Below are 22,266 nucleotides of genomic sequence, written 5' to 3'. Positions count from 1 at the left end.
GACATGTTTGTTTGAAGTCATATAAGCAGCATTATTTCAGAAAAAAGAGGCCAGGATTCAAATAATAACTCATGCTGGTTAAAGCCCCCAAAGGCTTTAAATTAGTTGTTCTAGGTCGGCAAGGAACAAAGTCCTCATCCTGCATTTGACACAACTATACAGAACACATACCACTGTAGCAAAACTGGCCTCAAAGTGTATGATGCTACTATCTCTTTATGAAAGCCAATATGCACTAAGAACTACATCATAAATCTTTATGCTACTAACTGAACTGCCTATGAGGTGCTGCAAACTTCCATCTGTCCATATTAGATAAATAATTGGAATTCCATACAGCTGTTTTTCATATTTCATATACAACATTCTAGGAAGGAAGAAAATGTTTGTGTAACACAGCAAACAAAAACAAATCTTCTATATATTTCAAAGCAGATTTGTCCAATTACTCGTGTACATTTCAGTTACTTTGAGTCGAATGAATAGTATAATTCTCATGCAATTAGTAACTATTGTAAAATGCAATCTTAAAAAGCAAATAAGTATAGGGCAAAATACAAATCAGCAGAAATGAGGCATTTAAATTTTATGGAAGGAAGGAAAAATACAGGGGTGATACCAACATGTGTGGTAAAATTCTGAAGTTAACAACCCACATCCACATGTGCATTCAGCTTTTATATATTTTTTCCATGACAGAACAAGTCTTTCATAAAGTGAAGTCCTTTGTTATAATGTTCTTTTGAAGATAAACTTTTATTTTGGTTCAAAGAGCTAGGACATCTGGAAACAAAGATAAAAGATGAATATGGCTATTTTAGTGACCAGGCTCCAAAAATCTGGATGATGTACAATTGATCCCTCTATGTCAGTGAATCCATATCTAGCTTGTAGCTTTCTAAAAAGAAAATATTTTAAAATCAAACAGTTTAATTTCCACTGTCTCTTCCTTTTACTTCTTTTATGGGCAAAATAGAATAGCAAAAGCTGAAATGCAGGAAAGGTAAAATATTCAGGGATCTTGATACATTTGTTTAGCAGACAGAGCTTGTTTAGAGTTCCAAGATACAAGACATATCAAAAGATTTTTCACATCCTCATGTTGAACAAATCTTCTTGATGCATACAAATTCTGCCCTGCTGTTTGGAAAGTGCTCCTATGTGTCCAGTGTCTAAATAGAAGTTGCAAAGTTTATCATCCCATTCAGCTATGTTGGTCAATAACGCTGAGTACACAAAAAGTTGACTTATTTTGCCAGTCCATTGACCCCAATAATGTTCACTTTGACTGGCGGCAGCAATGCAAGGTCTCAGACCCAAGTGTTTTCAATCCTGTTACTTGAGATCTTTTTAACAGAAAGTATTAGGAATTGAACCTGGGACATTATGTGCATAGAAGATGTCCTCTACTCACTGGGTAACACAATGAAGCTCAGGTAAACTTTCTCTGGATTACGTACTAGCAGAGAAGGCAAGCTACTGAAACTGTGCTCCTGGAAACTCCTTATCCCTGCCCAACAGTTTTGTTGCAGGCCTGTTCCTTGAACAATCTAGAACAGATTATTCTCATCACCAGGATGGCCACATATCTCAGTACCAATTACCTCAGCAGAGCCCACTCTGGATGGCTCAGTCAAAGCTACGTCGTGTGCCCACTTATGGTGCTACAGCACTTGACAGGAAATCCCTTTCAAGTCTCAGCAGAAAAAAGTATGGTGCCACTACAAATGCATCACTGCAACCCAGAAGTGGAGCGGGGTGAAGAGGGGACGGGGTCAGAAGGGGTTTATGCGTGCTCCGCCAATGCACGAGGGTCAGGAACGTAACCTCCAGACTAGACGGTCACTGCCTGTACTAGGGGTCCTACTCAATATGTACAACAGACACCCCCAATTCTGTCTCCAGGAAGTAAGGTTGTCCTTAGGGAGTAAAACCTCAGATTTGCTCCAAATACAGTGTTACCTCCAGCTGCCAACGGGATCTGTTCTTGAGGTCTGGCCACATCCTGAGGAATTTGCAACCAGAGGTGCTGCTTCTGCGCATGCGCACGGTATGGTTTAGCGTTTCTGCACATGCGCATGACACGGTTTAGCGCTTCTGTGCATGTGGCGAAACCTGGAAAAATACTTCCAGGTTTGCCGCGTTCGCATCCTGAAAGATACGCAACTAGAGGTGTGCGTATCTAGAGGTACCACTGTACTGTTCTAATTTGGAGCCTTCACAGCTCTCTGGTGGAACTACAAATTAAGCAGCAACAACAACAAAGTCATTTTTGCCATCACATATTTGATCCCCTCCTATTTCAGCCTTCACTAATGTAGTGAAGTTGCAGTCCAAACATCTGGAGAGATCAGATTGGCAAATGCTGCCGTATTTGCTTTCCTAGAAGTCGTATTTAGTTCTTAGCTAATTGCTAATTTTACCTGGTATGCTTCCTAAATACAGCTAAAGCCAAAAGCATTGACGTCTCCCAGTTTTATTCATCTCCTACCGTTATGGCATTCACTAAAGGTAAAGGTAAAGGTACCCCTGCCCGTACGGGCCAGTCTTGACAGACTCTGGGGTTGTGCGCCCATCTCACTTAAGAGGCCAGGGGCCAGCGCTGTCCGGAGACACTTCCGGGTCACGTGGCCAGCGTGACATCGCTGCTCTGGCCAGAGCCAGAGCCAGAGCCAGAGCCGCACACGGAAACGCCGTTTACCTTCCCGCTGGTAAGCGGTCCCTATTTATCTACTTGCACCCGGAGGTGCTTTCGAACTGCTAGGTTGACAGGCGCTGGGACCGAGCAGCGGGAGCGCACCCCGCCGCAGGGATTCGAACCGCCGACCTTTCGATCGGCAAGCCCTAGGCGCTGAGGCTTTAACCCACAGCGCCACCTGCGTCCCATATGGCATTCACTAAGTTAACACAAATATTTAACAGCTTCATTTAAGGATGAAGGTACTTTGTTTTCTTATTAGACACACCTTTGCTAAATAACCTAAAAGTAAAAATATCGAAACAATAAAGACTAGCTCACCAATGCAGTCAGGAGAAAGCTAATGAACCAGCCATATGCACCCTTTGTCTAAAACCTCACTGGGTATGCCCAACCTTTCCTCTATTCCTCACATTGCTTGAAGTCAACCTTTGCAAAGTTCAAAATCTTAAGAAAAATATTTAATTCCTGGTCAGTCCAATAAAACATGGCACCCACCCTATATGAGATCAACACTGCTCATACCTTGAGTCCATACAGTTATGCTCAATAAACTACAAGTATTTGGTGCTTCTTAAACTTAAATTTTCAAAGCTAATGTGTCTCTTCCCCCTGTCTCTCCCCAGGGAGAGTATGGCTACACCTAGTATTTAAATCTTACATTCCTAACATGTCAAGAAAGAAACTTACTGGTTGTTCAGCACTTATGATTAGGATTCTACCAGGGGTAATGAAGTACTAGCCGGAAGCTTATTTGACTCTAGAAAAAAATATTGAGCATATATTCATATTCCCAAATCCCTTTGTGCAACCAAGTCAAATAAGCTACTATTGTTACTGAGGGTAAAATATTTTCAAACCACTTTATGCATGAAATGAACACTCGCCTATTTCATTTTATGCTATGCCCCCGTGTATGCCATTATTCTTCAGTGTAACACTCAAATGCAGACAAAATTTTACATATGCTGTTCAGTGTATGTCATATTTTGTTTGGATTATTAACAAAGCAGATCTACATAACATCCAAATGAAACCAAAAATTGTCCAGACAGGTGCAATCTGAGAGCTCTGCATCTGCAGCAGAATTTATGAAGGAAACACACAAAAACATTTCCCGAAATAAGTCCCAACAATCTGCTCCCAGTATTTTGGGAACTAAGGAGCATAAGCAGAATTCAAGAATGGGGAAAAACATGGTAACTACAGTAAATATACAATATCCCATGTAGTTCTTTCAATGATAGCACAGGTCTATACAGTACAGAAACATTTGTCTATGTCACTTGAAAGAAAACTCCAGTGACAGAAAGTACAACAGTCAGGACACATAAATTCTTTCTGTTTTTTGGCTTCTTCAGTGAAACCTATCATTGCACACTACATCTTCAAATACTACAGTAATGCTCTGTTCAAGAAAAAACATTAGTTATATCTGATGCCAGTCCAAGTATTATCAGCTTTTCTAACTCCTCAAAGAGGAAAGCGGAGTTTCTTACTCATTTGGGAAAAGCCCAACATACTGAGAGATCCCAAGATAAGCTGTACTATGAAAAATATGTTATAAACTATTGTAATTACAGCTTTAAATGTGTTTTCTGCATTGTGCTCTGCCCTAAAAATATTAAATTATAAGCCATTGATAGGGTATAATCCCATTGCTGCCTTGACTGACTGCTAAGGACATTCCCATTCAGTGCAGGCGTCACCCTACTAACACATTGGTTATGTTCCAGGGCCTTGTACGCAAAAGTGAAATTGCAGAAGCCCCGATAAGAGCAACCCATGTAAACATGATCACATGTGAGTAAGATGTGTGTAAGGGGGGGGGTGCCTGTAATGTCACCGTAAAGAGTCCAGCGATTTTTAATGTAATGTCTGTGGAGGAATTCCTTGCCAACCTTTTCCTGTATATGTTTCTCTCTTTTACATACCAATTCCATTTATGGAAGAGACCATGCCTCAGTACTAGCATGATGGCACATTTTTTAAATATGCAGACGGTCTTAAATTCAATCCCAGTATCTGCTGTCAGAAAGATCAAGTAGGATGTGATGGGAAAGACCTCTGCTTGACATCCTGGAGAGCTGCTTCCAGTCATGTTAGACCATACTAGGCTAGATGGACAAATAGGAGAGCTAATTATCAGTTCACACGTAAGTGGTTGTAAAATTGCTGCTAATGGAATGTGTGGGGAAATGGTTGTAAAACTGCTGCACTGGTGGGTGCACTGTCACTTGTTTACCGCCTTCTGATAGATGTGAATGTAGAAAGTCGGTGATACCTCTGCTAAATACCCACAGCTAGATCAGTATTCCATCATTCTACACTAGTCTTTCAAACAGAAGGCAATTATGTGATGATCCATCCTGCTTATTCCTAGGCACATACCTGAGATTGAACGTTCTTCCGTCTGAGTAACAGAGACACTTTGAAAGGTCAGGTAACAAGCTTCTTTAGGAGTTAAAATTTCATCTGCCACTTGTCTCCAAATATATCCGATATTAACAATGAGACCTTTACTTACAGATTTCATCTTAAGATGTAAGTAATTGCACTTCCGACTGTTGAAATTGGTGGTGGTGGTGGTTATGCACCTATTAGTTTATAAAGCCTGCGGGAAGGGACTGTACTGTTTCGCCTCTGTACAGCACTTAGAAAACTTTGTGTACTTTAAAATATGGAGGAGGTGGAGGAGACAGCAGGAACTTGGAAGGGAAAGCAAAATTAGGACTTGCCAACGAAGTTAAATGTAGGTCATTGTTATGGCCACATAGCCACACATGCCGCCCACAACTTGGTAGGTAAAGCAACATAGCCTTGGCTCTATGACAATGATCTGAAGGCCCTTAAGCAGCTGAAATACTCAGAACGCCATTCACCTCTGAAATACTTTCCCCAGGATACTTTATTTTAAAAAATATCATGTTGCTGGTTTATTGATCCTGTGTCTCTCCTGCAGTTTAAGCCAAATGAACAATGCAACTATGATTTAGTCTATGAGATCACATAGCTTAAGTCGCAAATGCAATTAGATTTCAGCTGTGATCTGAAGCAACTTTTGGGAAGGATTTCAATTACACAGTTAGAGACTCAAGTATTTCAGTGCGTCCCAGGTGTTTAAACAACTTTAATACACTTTAACAATACTGCCATATTAATATTTAAAATTGTAGGTTCCCTAGCCTTCCAGAGCAGATTCCCAGCACATCGAGGGAACTGAGGGGAAGAAGAAGAGAAGGAAGACTGCACGAGTAGAAGGTCATTCCACTTGTGCACCACTGAATGTCTCCCTATTCCAAACCCAAATCTAATCAGTTTGGCATCCCCAATGGCACCAATAGTACAAAATTACAAAAGGCACATGACTCTAGAAACCATTTTTAAAATATATAAAATGCATCCAGCTTCCAGTAAAGTTTTACTTCCTAAATGATGTCACCAGCATCCGTCCCTGTGCATTACAGGTATCCTATGTGCTTGGTCCATTTATTGCATCTCTACTTTCTGGTTACTGTAAACATGAGGATTTAGGAAATGGTAACTTCAATTTGCCCTAGGTCAAGCACAGGATGACCTCCAAACCATCCTAAATATCTTCGCAGAAGCTTACAAAAAGCTTGGCCTAGCACTCAACATCCAAACAACCAAAGTGCTGCACCAACGAGTACAAAATAACCCCTCTGCAGCGCCACAAATCCAACTCAATGGTGTAACGTTGGAAAATTTCTATTACTTCTCCTACCTGGGCAGTTATCTTTCCACAAGGGCCGACATGAATGCCGAAATCCAGCATTGCCTGAGCTCCGCAAGTGCGGCTTTCTCCCGATTGAAGTGCAGAGTGTTTGAGGACCAGCACATTTGCAGGGAAACCAAAATGTTTCTTTACAAAGCTATTGTACTACCAACCTTACTGTATGCTTGTGAAACAAGGACCACTTTAAACGCCATCTCCAACTCCTCGAAAGATTCCATCAACGGTGTCTCCGAAAAATTTTACACATCACTTGGGAAGACAGGTGAACTAATACCAGTGTGCTGGAAGAACAAAGATCACCAGTGTTGAAGCAATGATTCTTCAACATCAACTTTGTTGGACTAGTCATGTTGTGCAGATGCCTGATTATTATCTTCCAAAGCAACTATTCTATTCTGAACTTAAAAATGGAAAGCGTAATGCTGGTAGTCAACAAAAGAGGCTTAAAGACTGTCTCAAGGCAAAGCTTAAAAAATGTAGCATAAACACCAACAATTGGGAAACACTTGCCTGCGAGCGCTCCAATTAGAGGACAGCCTTTACCAAAGGTGTCATGGGCTTTGAAGACATTCAAACTCAGAACGCAAGGGAGAAACATGCTAAGAGGAAGGCACGCTTGGCAAATCCACACTGTGATCAACTCCCACCTAGAAACCAATGTCCCCACTTTGGAAGGACGTGTGGATCCAGAATTGGCCTCCACAGTCACTTACGGACTCATTGTTAAAACCGTGTTTATGGAAGACAATCTTACTCGGCTACAAGTAATCACAAAGAAGAAGACTTTCTGGTTACTGTAAACATAAGGATTTAGGAAATGGTAGCTTCACTTTGCCCTAGGTCAGGCACTGAACACACCTTCTTCAACCCACCCTCCAAGTCAGATGAATGTAAACAGAAAACAAGTGCATTGCTATTTTTAAATCCCCAGAAATGGCAAGCCCAATCTCTTTCATCTTTGGGGAAAGAAATTATTTAATAAAGGACAGAATCCAAAAAAGTGTGTTACTTGTTTTGCATATCACAAAGAACATTGGGCTCATGTTCCTCAAACAGCAAACCCTCCATGCCTGCAATGAAGACTTTCAAAAGCAGTTTGTGAAGTGGCACAACAAAAGAAAAGTCAAATATTCCCCTGGGTATATCAGAGCCCTTTGGCAAGCCCAAAATAGTTCTTTGGTTTCTAATAAACAGTCAAGTTAGCTGAATTTGCCATTAGGTGGTAGGATCCCTGGAAATAAATCTGTCATCTTGGAAGGATAAAAATCAGTCATGATTTACTGCCATCTACTGATGCTATTAAAATAAAGCTCAACATTCAGGTGATGTATACCTACTGCCAAAAAAGTTTTAAAAAACAACTGCATGGTTTTTTTAAAAAAAGATAATGAAATATAGCAAATGACTACTTACAACTATAAGTTCTATTTGTCAACAGAATGTCCTTTTTTGGGTTGGGGAGGATTCTATTCCCCCTGTTCTCCCTCAAACTGGGTAGTCAGTGCAGCATCAGGGATGGTTCACCCTCAGAGGTTGATGGATCCAATGGGCTTTCAAATGGGCTTTCCGGCTGATATGACTGTCGAAGACCTAGCTGACCTCTGGAACATCCAAATGGCATGGGCCATTGAAACAATCATCCCAGAGCACCCTTCTCCCACTTTGTGGAGCCTGCTTGACTCCCTAGTATACTTCGTATCTTATGGCAAAGAAACAAGCTGGGAGACAGCTCAATTGTGAGTGGAGGAAAACTCTGGTCAAATGCTTTCAAACACTTGTGAAGGCTCATAATCAAGCCTACCTAGTGGCAGTGAAGGCAGCAGAGAGCATACTTTGCTGCCTCTATTGCATCCTCATTGTGCTGTCCAGCAGAGCTTTTCTGGGTAGTGTGGGGACTCTTACATCATGGCCTGAAGGAGGTAGAACTGACAGTAGCTCACTGTGACTTATTTGCAGAGCATTTGGAAGATAAAATTGCTTGCTTCCACTGGGATCTTGACTCCACTGTTACAGCAGATGAATCTCAATGGGTGTCCAGAGCACTGTCGAGTCTTGTTGTGCTGGATGAGTTTCAGTTAGTAAGGATCCATCAGCTTCAGATGATGGCCCAGTTGCACCCCTATCAGGACAGGGTTAGCCTAACTTCTGTCATCACAGGGATAGCCTAACTTCTGTCATCTACGCTCTGGTAACTTCTAGGTTAGATTAATTCAATATGTAATACTTTGGGTGGGCAGCCTCTGAAGATTGTTTGGTGCAGAATTTGGCAACCAGGTTGCTCACCAGGGCACAACAATTTGAGCATATTACACCGATTCTGGTCCAACAGCACTGGATGACAATTAGTTTCCAGGCCCAAATACAAGCACTATGTCCTTTTAAATATGTTTGTGTCGAGCAGGTTTCGGGTTTTTTAAAATGTATTTTGTGTTCTAATTTTGCTTTTTTATGTTGTGAACCACCCTGTGATTTTCAGATGAAGGGTAATATATAAATTTGATGATGATGTACCTGATGGCCCCCAGGTAGTAAAGGGAGCTAATTCCCCCAAAATCACAAGCTATGGTACATAGAAGAAGAAGAAGAAGAAGAAGAAGAAGAAGAAGAAGAAGAAGAAGAAGAAGAAGAGCTTGGATTTGATATCCCGCTTTATCACTACCCTAAGGAGTCTCAAAGCGGCTAACAATCTCCTTTCCCTTCATCCCCCACAACAAACACTTTGTGAGGTGAAGGAGGCTGAGAGACTTCACAGAAGTGTGACTAGCCCAAGGTCACCAAGCAGCTGCATGTGGAGGAGCGGGGAAGCGAACCCAGTTCACCAGATTACAAGTCTACTGCTCTTAACCACTACACCACACTGGCTCTCCATAAACATACCCATAAACATTGTGGTGCTTTTATGTTTCTTAGTCAAGGACATTGTTTCCCAAACTTGGGTCACCAGCTGTTTTCAGAGTACAATTCCCATCTTCCCTGAGCACTTGTCTTGCTAGCTTAGGAATGATGGGAGCTGTAGTCCAAAAACAGCTGGAGACCTAAGTTTGCGAAGCACTGATCTAGGAGGATGGCTTTCACTTGGCTTCTCTTCCACTTAAGGGTTGGATGGTTCTTGAATACTAAGCTTAGTATCCCTTTCTCAATGTTCTACAATATGAAATTAAATAGTTGTCTACACTTATGCAACTTGAACATTGCGTACAAACAAGAATCCCATTTATCTTGATCTAATTAGAGTACTCTAAGACAAAAGGACTACAAGATTATTATTCACAACACAAACAAGATAATTAGCATTTTGATGTACTGTATCTTTGTAAATAATCGAATGAGCATGTACAGCACATTATTGTATTGGTTATTCCATTTTCAGACTGGCTGATTAACAGTGCTGCTCATAAGCCTCAAGGAACTCTTACAACAATCCATAAAAAGGTAATAATTCAATTCCATCCAATTCCAAAAAGTATGTATCACTTCATGTGGGACAAAATCAAGAATGATTATTTTTTAGTAAATGTTTGTTCTTTATAACTAAGCATTTACTCCACAGAAGGATACTTAAATGAACTTGGAATCAGCAGTAACCATCTGGGCAGCTTACATGAAATGCAGCACATAAAATAAAGGCTACGCATAAATGCAATCCAAACTTCAAACTTCCTTTCTCCTTCAGTTATGGGAATAAAGACCCCCAGGGAAAAAGAAAGTATTGGTTTGTTTTAAGTACTAAATGTAAAAAGCACTACATAGTTATGAACAGACTTTAACAAAACTAACTTTTGCAACTGAAACATCTATTCAAGTGATCTAAAAGCTTGGTTCCTCCCCACCCCACCCCACAAAGATCTCCAAAACCCATCAGATATGAACATTTAAGCCAGAGGCAAAGAATCTGGATCAAACCTATGAAACTTTTTGGACTGTCCCATCAGTCCTCAAGTTCTGGCCCTCCTCAGGGACCTCCGCTGCCTTTTTTTGATGGTGTTCAAACAGGCCAGGAATGTGTCTTCAAACAGCAATAAACATACATCAGAGATGCTTCTTGATTTCCTCCAATGCTTGTCCAATATTTGTTGGCCTGAAAGTAGGCAGGGCACTGAAAGCTCAGTCAGTTTCAATATATTTTATGGGAAGCAATTCATAAACAGAATAATAAATAAACAAACTGGAAGAGATCAGGAAGCACTGGATGTAACAAGAAACATCAGAGGAGATCCACAAGCTTTGGAAGTGTCCGATGTTTCCTGAGCATTGGTCAAGCACTCCAAGGCCTGATGATGGTGAGAGCTTTCAGTAGTGACAGAAGCAAAGAGAAACACAAAACAACCACTCATCAGTGTTCTGTGCCACTTGGGTTTCCTGCCTTTTCTGGTCAACAACTTCCATTGCTCTTGGAAACCTTCACTGGAGATGAGAGTTGTTTTATGGAGTGTTTGGACACCATCAAAATCGGTGCTCTGCCCACCTCTTGCTTCCAAAGTTCCTAGTCAGAACATGAAAGCAACTTAATAAATTGGAGATAAATTTAAGCAACTTCACCAATGTCACTTAAAAAATAATAATCATTAAATCTTGGTGAGCTGCGTAGGATTTCTTATGACTGTCAGTCCCATCTAAAAGTGTGAGGGGGTTTGATTTATGATGATTCGTACATTTAAAAAGTATCATTTAATCATGGTGAGCTGCATAGTCTTGCTAATGCCACAACTCAAGCAATTTAAAAACAACTTCCGAACGTATAAAACTAGTCACATCTAAATACTGGCGGTGGGAGGGGGGAGATTGCCTTCCATACCACAAGTTTAGTATACTCATTATTAATTATCATTTCATTTTGATGAAAATCAAACTCTTGACCCTGTCCACTTTTGGCATGGGTCCCTGGAAGGTATGCCTGAGTAAACAGCACATTTAAACTAAATAGGGGCAGTAGAATACATTTTTAAAAATCTGAATAAGAAAATATTTCAAAGCCAAGAAAAGTCAGGATCATTTTAGTTCCAAAATGAACCTGCTTACTCTAACGTGAAAGCAAGGAAAATTAGAAGCCTCCCCAGTTGTCCTTGGGTGGTCTTAAGCCAACACATCCACTGGTTAACTGGCTAGTGCCAGTTATGTCAAAGAGTCCTGTAAGTGTACTTAAAAGCAGGGAGGCTCACTGGTTCAGATCAGATGATACCACTCGGATTTCACAATCTCAAAAAGTCTTGCTTAAATCTGCTTGCTTTCCTCTTCTCTCCCCACACCTTTCCAAGTTTTGTATTGTGTCCGTAAGACTGTGAGTTTGCCTTATCTTTCCTTCTCTGTAAGGGACTTAAGATTTTTAAGGGGATTTTTAGGGGATTTATTACTAAACACACACACACACACACACACACACACACAGAGTCTAACATGCACAGACAGTATTGTCAGGGATGCCAGAAATAGGAACTGCCTGGTATTTCGACAGTTCTGCCTGATCTGCCATACCCTATTACCAATTTGCTTTGTGCTACCTTGCAATCACCACCTTCGTTAAAATATTATAACCAGTTACCTTCCAAGCCACACAGAAGCACTGCACCCTCAGGGATGCAGTTACAATATGAATCTACAGAAACCAAATTTCATCAGCAGCATGGATAAGAAAAGACTTCTCTTACCTCACATGCTCCAGTATTCATTTTATTCCAAGAAACAAATACTACCTTATTCACGGAGTTTACTAATCTATGAAAATTCTATGTGTTTGGCAAAACAGTGCAAGCAATGTGATTTCCTATTTTAGAGTTTATATACAAAATGAATACACAAAAGTTGCAAAGATTTGATTTGAACAATTGGTTTCAAACTGTGGCTGTAAGGAAAGACAGACTGAGGTTGCCTAGTCACATTCAGAACAATTTTTGAATAATTCTGTTTTTTACATGGCAGCTACCATGCACTGGTTATTAGAATATAATAGCCATTTCCCATAACAGTTTATATTGAATGTTTTATTGAAAACAATTCCCTCAACCTAAAGAATACTCATCTATCTCTCAGAATCATTTCAAAAAATTACATGTGTTATCTCAAAAACAAAATATTGTATTTGCCTAAAAAACAACAACAGTTAACAGTTTTTGTTGGCTAACAAATTTTCTAATCATAAAATTTAGAACTGCCTTTTTCACTATTGCTATCTATTTCATAAACAACCCAAACCCTTTTGTAATATTCTCAGTAGTTGTTTGAGTCTCCCAAAGATGAGTGTCTCATTACCTCCCCACACTATTCCAGCCTGAGCATTCACCTCCACTCATTAGAACAAACATCTGCTACAAACATTATTAATGAGATACGTATCTAGGGATTGAAGCGAACCATTAACCACCTGGCCTAATTATACTTTTCATTACCAAAGCCAATCGCAGCAGCAAGTATAGAACCCGCCTCACCATATTGTGATAATTATCTTATTCATACAATTTCAATTTCAATAACCTCATCCTCCCAAATTGGGTACATTTGTAAAACCATACTTCCCTTAGCTACTCCTAACCTATAATATTATACCCCATATCAGGACCACAAGAATAATTTGTGTAATAGAAAAAAATTAGTTTGCCTTTTAGATCTCTTTCTCATGAATATATTAGCATAAAAACATTTCAGAGACAGCAGCAGCTTAATAAAAATCTATTTCAGTAAATTCATTATACAATTCATTTCATGGAACGTTTAGAGGCAAAGTTTTAAAACCTAAATTGTTCAGACATTGAAATTGTATCAGAGTAAGTTCTTTCCCCTGAGCTCTGTGCCAGAAAACAAGAGGATATACGCAGATGAATTAAACATAAATATGTAAGCACAGTGTGATTAAAGCATGTTTGTATATTTTAGTTAAGTGCAGCATGTATTCTGCAAGAATGAATATATTCGTAGTTATAAAGGAATTGCCTTCTCCAACTCAAAGATTTCCAGTATATGTGAAAGCACAAGTCCCACATCCCTGATATTTATTTATTATTTAAAACATTTGTGTACCACCCTTAATCTTATTTGGATTTCAAGATGATGTTTCTAGATTAACCTTTGTGACTACTACTGCAAATCTTCAAACCCAGTAGGGAAGGAAACAGATCTGTAAGCCAAAGTACTATTCTGCGTGTGCTTTGGTGTGCTGGGCTTTTTGTCATCATCATCATCATCATCATCATTATTAGAAATGTGTATAGGCAGCCACACAGCCTACAGAATTACTAAGAAGGGATTCCACAGTTTAGCATCTTTGCTCAAGGTGAAAAGTTGTGCATGGTGTTTTGAGACAGGTATAGCAGAAATGAAAGCTGATCATCAAAGCCAGGTAAGTTTTTCCCAGTAACAGAGAAGACAAAACCTAGTATCTCCAGGAGCTAGCCGTGAGTAGATATTAAAAAGGTAAAGGTACCCCTGCCCGTACGGGCCAGTCTTGACAGACTCTGGGGTTGTGCGCCCATCTCACTTAAGAGGCCAGGGGCCAGCGCTGTCCGGAGACACTTCCGGGTCACGTGGCCAGCGTGACATCGCTGCTCTGGCCAGAGCCAGAGCCGCACACGGAAACGCCGTTTACCTTCCCGCTGGTAAGCGGTCCCTATTTATCTACTTGCACCCGGAGGTGCTTTCGAACTGCTAGGTTGGCAGGCGCTGGGACCGAGCAGCGGGAGCGCACCCCGCCGCAGGGATTCGAACCGCCGACCTTTCGATCGGCAAGCCCTAGGCGCTGAGGCTTTAACCCACAGCGCCACCTGCGTTCCCGAGTAGATATTACATGCCCAAAAATAATGCAGGATGTCAATGTGTGCTACTGCATTTCACTTTCCAGTTCTCCATATTACCATGAGGAATAATGGGGAGATGGATGGTGTGCACTGTTTTCTAGTGTAGTTGTGAATACAAAAGTATAGAATCTTTAAGTCCTGGTGTACTTGGTTCTTCTCTGACTATGCTAGTAAGTGGCATTAACATGAGCTGGCCAGAAAAACTGGTCCTGTGTTTTCTCTGCACAATGATGTGATCTTTAAGACTACCAAAAATATTGTGTGCCAATAACCATATTCAGCGGTAAACAGGAAGTCTGCATGGCAGCAATCAATTCACCCTTGTCAGAAAATGCAGTCTCAGTTTTCCCCCCATCACCCAGCATATGCAAAGCTTCTAGTTTTTAGGAATATGGATGAAAGTCTTGGTAGGAGAGCACAGTAACCAAAGGTGACTTAACTATCACCCAATAACCAACAACTCCAGCCAACAAGATCTAGTTAAAAATCATTATTTACTCAGAACAAATTCAGAGAAAGCTCACATGACTACCAGGTGGTCCAGCAAGTCTATTTGTGGCTTAAGAGTGGCAAAAAGAGAGCACACTTGTTTTGATGTTGCATGTCTATGTATTTTCATACTCTAGAAACTCTCAAATAAACTAGAGTACGTACATACATTTCTTAACCTTTCTAGTAGAAAAATTATACATTAGATTGTACCCAAAGTCAAAGGAACCCCAGCCTAGGAGGCAATGCTGACTGTCTGAAAGAGCAAACTTTGGGTATACAGAGTAGGCAATAACAAATGACAGGGACATATGGCAAATGCAGTACACATGTTCCACGGAGCCTCTTTTTAAAGACTCACCCTGTATAAGCAAGTCTAAGCAAACAGTATACTGTCTCCTTGCATAAACTATAAGTACCATTAAAGAATCCCAACAAAAGCCAAATCATATAAATTAAAATAGCTTTTTTAATTACAAGTTTGCTAATATTTCTTTCTGCTTCTCATTTGGTAGGCGTTTGCTCAATCAGTTATAAACTCTTTTGTACTATGAGTGGTATTACATAATATGTAACATTAGGAAGAACTTCCTAACAGTAAGAGCTGTTCGACAGTGGAATTTGCTGCCAAGGAGTGTGGTGGAGTCTCCTTCTTTGGAGGTCTTTAAGCAGAGGCTTGACAACCATATGTCAAGAGTGCTCTGATGGTGTTTCCTGCTTGGCAGGGGGTTGGACTCGATGGCCCTTGTGGTCTCTTCCAACTCTATGATTCTATGATTCTATGTATGATGGATATATATACTGCAAAGCATTGCAAAATCAGTTAAAGCAATAAATTAAAACTATGGGAAGATCAGTTGGGTTGGGTCTCCTGCAGAATGAGCAAGCTCAAAGTCATCCTAATAAAGTTTTCGCAGCAGTATTATTAACAATGCTTTCTAATTCACAAAGATGTAAGGCTGTGCAGCAAAAAAAATCACACCCCATTAAAAAAAAAAATCACACACAAGGACATGCATTACGCATATCAAAAAGGTGGCATGTCAGAACAATTCATAATTTGTGTTTGGAACACTAATTTATAAAGAAATTTCAACTTACCGAGTTCCATCTGCTTTCCAGCTTACTTTGTATGGCTTCTGCTCTAAGAGTTTAATATTTTGCTCATCCATAGAAACAGGTTGTGCCCCGGGGAATCCAGTTCTAAAGTTTGGGGAAAGAAGCCTTATTAATATCTTGCAGCATCACTCTACAATCAGCCTTTCTTGGCAATCAGCTTTCCTGAAATAGTGGCTTTCAAACAGGAATCACTTTTTGGGGAAGATGGAAGTGCTTGCAAAATGTTTCCGTCTTGTGGCCAAAATGACTGCTTTAGGATTTTGGTATACTAGCTGCAGCTAATATCCACCCATTAAATCTTTCAGAGCAATTGGATACTGGGCTCCCCCATCTGGGACAACAGCTTTTGAAAGGGTCTTGTGAGTTTCCAAAGCAAATTCAAAAATATTATTCAGGTAGTAAAATTGGTATATGCTCAAAAGGCGATACCCAGCTAACTCAAACTCAGTGTACACCCACCAGTCCATTGATTTCAATGGTTCTACTCTGAGTATGACTATCACCCTAAAACAGTGGTTCCCAATTAGTATCTGTGGTAGTTTTTTCCATGCAACTTCTGATACCATTTCACTTCAGTGAAAGTTTAGATGAAGATTTCTACTTCCATATCTTGCAATCAGCATCTTTTGTTTAAGCACTTCAAAAAGGAGGTAACAATTATCTAAAGATGCCATTTACTGAAATATTTCACTTTTATATTTTTAAGAGACCTAGTATTGTTAGAGGTATGGCAGACATACCTATTTCTAGTTTACAGTATACAAACTATTTTTTTTCCCAAATATGTGTTTCCATACCCTTTCCAGCCACAAAACTGCTGGCATTTGCGTTGTATCTCTCCTAACTTTGGTTGAGTTGTTACTTGGGTTACATGCTTAACTGATATTCCTTCCAAGAACACAGCACCCTAAAAATAAACACACAGAACAAAACAGTTAGAATACAACAAACAACAGCCTAAAAATCTGATGATATGGTTATCCAGATTTCAGCATTAAGTGGGATCAAATTCACATTTGAAGTAAGATTTAAGAAATTAGATTACCGTACATTGCCATTTTTTGTCCAGCACCACATTTCTGCTGATGCAATTTTAAATTTTACATGGATGATGTAATCTAAAGCTAGTCATGTCCATTGTTTTCAATGTGTCTGCTCTAAGTTTGTCTTAGATTCAACCTCTGATCTCTACCAAACATTCCCAAGTACCATAGTTTTCCATGTATAAGACAAGGGGCTTTTTACGTTAAAATAATGTTTTAAAATTGAGGTTGTCTTATACATGGATAGTGTTGAGTTGGGACTAGGGATTGGTTGCTGCCGTGAGCAGGAGACTTTCAGCGACGGTAGTGCGGGTGATTCATTGCTGCGGCAAGGGTTTTTGTCGACTAGCCGCTGCTGCGGCGATATGGAGGGTGATTTGCAGCTGCCGTCTGCAAGCAATGAGACAATTGGTAGCTTCTTTGTCGCGTGCAATAGGAAGTGTTGGTCAGGCGGGTGAGTTAATTTTGTCCCCAAAAATAGGGGGCGTCTTATACCTGGGTGTGTGTTATACATGGAAAAATACGGTAACTTCTGGATGTAGATATTGCATAATTGATTTAAATGTGCCAACTAATTAATAGCAAAATCAATATATCTTCATATTATGCTCTGTTTAACAAGGATAACAAACTGACTAGGTTCCCCTGAAGCGGTGCCGTGTGTGTGTGTGATTTTTACTGTGCCCTTCCTCAAGGCAGCTCAAGGTGTAACATAGGGTGCACCTTGGTGTTTTTTTCACGAAACACCACCGCTGTAGCCCAACAGCAATTTACTCAAGGTCACCCACTGAGCTCCATGGCTGTGCAGATCATATGAACCCAGGTGTCCCTGATCCAAGCAGGGCATCACCAAGTGTACCATTGTGAGTGGGCTGGAGCACCTCACAAGCACCTATCTGCAAGGCTTTCACCTGCCCTGCATCTCCTAAAAAAAAAAAAAAGCACAATAAATCCATACCAGGAAAGCAAGCACAGGACCCGGGCGATATCTAAAATTGATTTTCTTTCTGACGCTGCTCAGAAACCACATCATGCTTCATGTGACCTTTCTGAACAAATGTATACTATTTATTCTGCCATGCCTATCTTATAAAGCTGTTTGTACAAAGGAAGTTCAGAACAGGAAAAGACCTTTTCAACCAAAGATACCCATATTTTGCACACTCCAAAAGCCACACTATCTTCTCTTATCTCTACATCTGCAAGCTCAGCTACGCTATGCACAGTTAAGCTTCAAAACACACAAGATTTCACATTAGACAAACATGCTTCTCAGTTTTTGCTTTCATAGGGATTGAACTGCGAAAAAAGTATTCTAAGCCTAATTTGTCTGTTATCAACTAGCACACAGAAGTGTGTTTTACAATCAGAATTCAACTATTTTGCCCTTACAGAATTCAAACATCAGCCAGTGAAGCTGCTACTGTTTCGTTATCATGTATTAACAACTCTTGAGAACTGACCAACCCAACAGTGCTGAAAGTCTAGGGAAGCAATGGGAAAGCTTCCCAGCAGCTGGCTGCTAGATACAGGAAATGATATGCAAGGTATTATACCCTGGAATGTTTCCAATAAATATTTACTCTGTACATCTTGTGAAGTTCAAAATTTATCAGACTATTAATTTGTTTAGACAGTCCTTAATCTTTAGGCTATGTGTGGGGAACTATAATAATAATAATAATAATAATAATAATAATAATAATAATTTTTTATTTATACCCCGCCCTCCCCAGCCAAGGCCGAGCTCAGAGCGGATTACAAGCAATAATAAAAACAAGATGAATGATTACAACTTAAAAACAAAAATAAAATACAACATTAAAATAATAGAACATTAAAATATTAAAATGTAGCCTCATCGCAGGAGGAGAAGGAAAAGAAAAAAAAAGAGAGGGAGGGAGGGAGGGAATCAAATTGGCTCCAAGCCAAAGGCCAGGCGGAACAACTCTGTCTTACAGGCCCTGCGGAAAGAAATCAGATCCTGCAGGGCCCTGGTCTCATGAGGCAGAGCGTTCCACAAGGCCGGAGCCAGAGTTGAAAAGGCCCTGGCTCTGGTTGAAGCCAATCTAACTTCCTTAGGGCCTGAGACCACTAGGGAGTTGTTATTTATGGACCTTGAGGCTCTCCATGGGGCATACCAGGAGAGGCAGTCCCGTAGGTACGAGGGTCCTAGGCCGTGAAGGGCTTTAAAGGTCAAAAGCAGCACCTTAAATCTGACCCTGTACTCCACCGGGAGCCAGTGCAGCTTGAAAAGCACTGGGTGAATATGCTCCCATGGCAGAGACCCTGTGAGGAGCCTCGCTGCAGCATTCTGTACCCGCTGGAGTTTCTGGGACAGCTTCAAGGGCAGCCCCGCATAGAGCGAATTACAGTAGTCAAGCCTGGAGATGACCGTCGCATGGATCACTGTGGCCAAGTCGGGGCGGGAAAGGTAAGGGACCAACTGCTTGATGCGGCAAAGGTGGAAAAATGTCGCCTTGGCTGTTGCTGTAACTTGCGCCTCCATGGAAAGGGAGGCGTCAAGGATTACACCCAAACTCCTAACGGAAGGCAATGGCACTAATTGGGCCCCCGCAAGAGAAGGGAGTTGGTCCCTCATCCCCATGCCATCCCGACCTAGCCATAGAACCTCTGTCTTCGAAGGATTTAGTTTCAATCGGCTCCCACGAAACCATCCAGCCACAGCTTCCAAGCATCTGGTCAGTGTGTTCGGGGTCGAGTCGGTGTGGCCATCCATCAGCAGATAGAGCTGAGTGTCATCAGCATATTGGTGACAGCCCAGCCCAAAGGTCCGGATAATCTGGGCAAGGGGGCGCATAAAGATGTTAAAAAGCATCGGGGAGAGAATTGCGCCCTGCGGCACTCCACACACCAAGGAGTGGCGCGACGACATTTCCCTCCCTAGTGCCACCTTCTGTCCCCGACCAGAGATAAAAGAGCACAACCAGTTACAGGCTATGCCCTGTATCCCCACGTCTGCGAGGCGGTGGTCCAGAAGATCATGATCGACCATGTCAAAGGCTGCTGACAAATCTAAAAGGATCAGCAGTCCTGACCCGCCTTGATCCAGTTGTCTACGGAGATCATCTGTTAGGGCAACCAGAGCCGTCTCCGTCCCAAAACCAGGACGGAAACCGGACTGAAATGGATCTAATGCCGATGTTTCCTCCGAAAACCTACCAAGCTGTTCAGCAACCGCTCTCTCAATTACCTTACCCAGGTATGGAAGATTTGAAACTGGGCAGTAATTGGATAGGTCTAAGGGATCTAATGAAGTTTTCTTTAAGAGTGGACACACCATTGCTTCCTTCAGTTCCCCTGGGAATGTCCCCGTGTCAAGGGACAAATTGATAATTTCAACCGGGGGGTCCGCGCAACATCTGGACACTCCCTAATCGGCCAAGACGGGCACGGATCAAGGAGGCAGGTGGTGGGCCTACCAACTTGGAGGAATCTATCCACATCAGTAGGGAGTATCCGATCGAAATGGTCCAACACTGGACCTGAAGTCAGCCGAGGGGCCTCCAGTTCAGTCACTGTAATCTAAATTGGCAGGGAGGAACTATTGAATCTCCTTCTTACTTTGGGTCAAACCTGACCCATTGCCAGTCTTAGAAACTCAGATACATAAGTTAGGCGCCAAATGGCTCCTTAGCCCAGGGTTACAGTCACCAAAACAGTTGACATTTGGGGGCCAGACGGCTTGAAAGTCATGTTTTTCAATACAACTTTTTGGTTCCTGAAATTCATTCTTATTGTGCAGGTAAAATATAACTGACAGATTTCTACAGAATGTGTTGCTAGTGCATGAAAACAGGCAAGGTCCAATGATCTCAAGGCATGCACCTCCAGATAGCGGAGATATCAGGTGCTATCTTGGCACCCAGGCATCTTCACTTGGTCCTAAGTGGCCAGTAGCCAGGTGTAAAATGTTCCTGGCAAATTTTAAATGCAGCCCATAGCACATTTCCAACTGGCCAGCCGCCTTCTTCTCGGCTGTTTGTCATTTTCCGATAGATGGCTCTATTGTTCTCCCAGTCACCTGCCTGCTTTCAATTAAGCGGGGGCTGGGTGTTTGGATTGGATAAGTGTATGTGAATGGACATAAGGATAAACTCTCTCTCTCTCTCTCTCTCTGTGTGTGTGTGTGTGTGTGTGAAATGAGAGGTATAAGTGTGTGAACAGACAAACAGATGGGGTGAGGCATGTATGTGCAAGAGGTATGAGTGATGAACAGTGATGAATGGCTCTGGCCTTGCCCACTGCCAACCGTGGCTCTGACCACCACTGGCATGCAGTGCCAGAAACATTACACCTGAGGGAATGCAGCCCCTTAGCAAGAAAAAGGTTCCCCACTCTTACATTCGGCTAATGGTAGCTTTTTAGCGACCTCAGCAACCAAAATGCTAAAGGATACCTGACAAGCTCTTCTCCTCATAGTTCTGCATTCCTATAGTTCAGTCAGATACAGTGCTGCCTCCTCCTCTATTCAGCTACTGGAAAAGCTAAAGCTTTCAATAGAATTCGTCTTCCCTACACTCCTTGACAGAGAGAGTGCATCCAAAGCTGTAAAACTGAATTATATGAATATGCATATTAACCAAACTATTCTACTCCCTCAAATCGCTTCATCTTTGAATTCTGCTTCAATTATTAATATGCTTATTCGCACAATTTAGCTTTATGGTTTTTTTTTCAAATGACTAGGTGATAAAACGAGGGACAGTCATGGAGCTGCATCTCTTTCTCTACTGTGGTTTTGAATTAACAGATGAGAATTTAGTTTGAATAAAAGAGGATGCAGCCTAATGTGTTGATGGCAGATCACACTTTTCTGAAGAAGGGATAATGGGGGAAACTACCATTGCCACAACCATTCTAGTTATGCTTATGGAGGTTTGCCCTATGCCAGAGAAACTTTTAATTTAAAAAAAAAAATTAATGCACACATCTGTAGTATAGCATCACTTTCAAAATTCTGGGTGTTAAAAAACTCCTTCCACTGAGTATGAACCACTGCTAAGCCCCACCTCTTAGTAGCCATTCAGAACCGATGGCCCTGCAGTCAGGAAAAGGGAAGCAGCAAGGGAAGCAAGAGGCACACAGTCCTCAACATCATCTGCACCTGCTGCTTCACCAAAAGTCAGATGTTTAAGATTATAAACCTCACTATTATTTTCCAATATACCAAGAATGGCAAAACAAGCAGATAAAATATATAGAATGTGAAACCCTATCCAATCAAATACCAAAACACAGTCCATTTGCTGCAATCACATCAAGGAAAGAAAGTTTGTGTTCAGCTAAACCATTAGTCACGGAAATCTATTTTTAAAAGTTCACATAACTGCTTGACATGTCAACTAAAATAGA

At 41.2% G+C, this 22,266-nt stretch overlaps 1 protein-coding gene across 2 annotated transcripts in view; it reads right to left on the bottom strand.

Annotated features, from left to right (window-relative positions):
* Positions 1 to 22,266, bottom strand: part of RNGTT (RNA guanylyltransferase and 5'-phosphatase) — a 119,497-nt gene that overhangs the window by 84,119 nt on the left and 13,112 nt on the right. For both annotated transcript variants that reach the window (XM_079970484.1, XM_079970483.1), the window contains exons 7-8: positions 16,645 to 16,754; positions 15,830 to 15,931 (exon numbers count right to left, since the gene is read on the bottom strand). In XM_079970484.1, coding sequence (XP_079826610.1) covers positions 15,830 to 15,931; positions 16,645 to 16,754 — 212 coding nt within the window. The remainder of the gene's footprint in view (positions 1 to 15,829; positions 15,932 to 16,644; positions 16,755 to 22,266) is intronic.

This window comes from Podarcis cretensis (genome assembly GCF_951804945.1).
Source record: "Podarcis cretensis genome assembly, chromosome: 3".
Taxonomy (NCBI): Eukaryota; Metazoa; Chordata; class Lepidosauria; order Squamata; family Lacertidae; genus Podarcis; species Podarcis cretensis.
The sequence above is the reverse complement of the archived record's forward strand: the minus strand, read 5'-3'. Positions and strand labels throughout refer to the sequence as shown.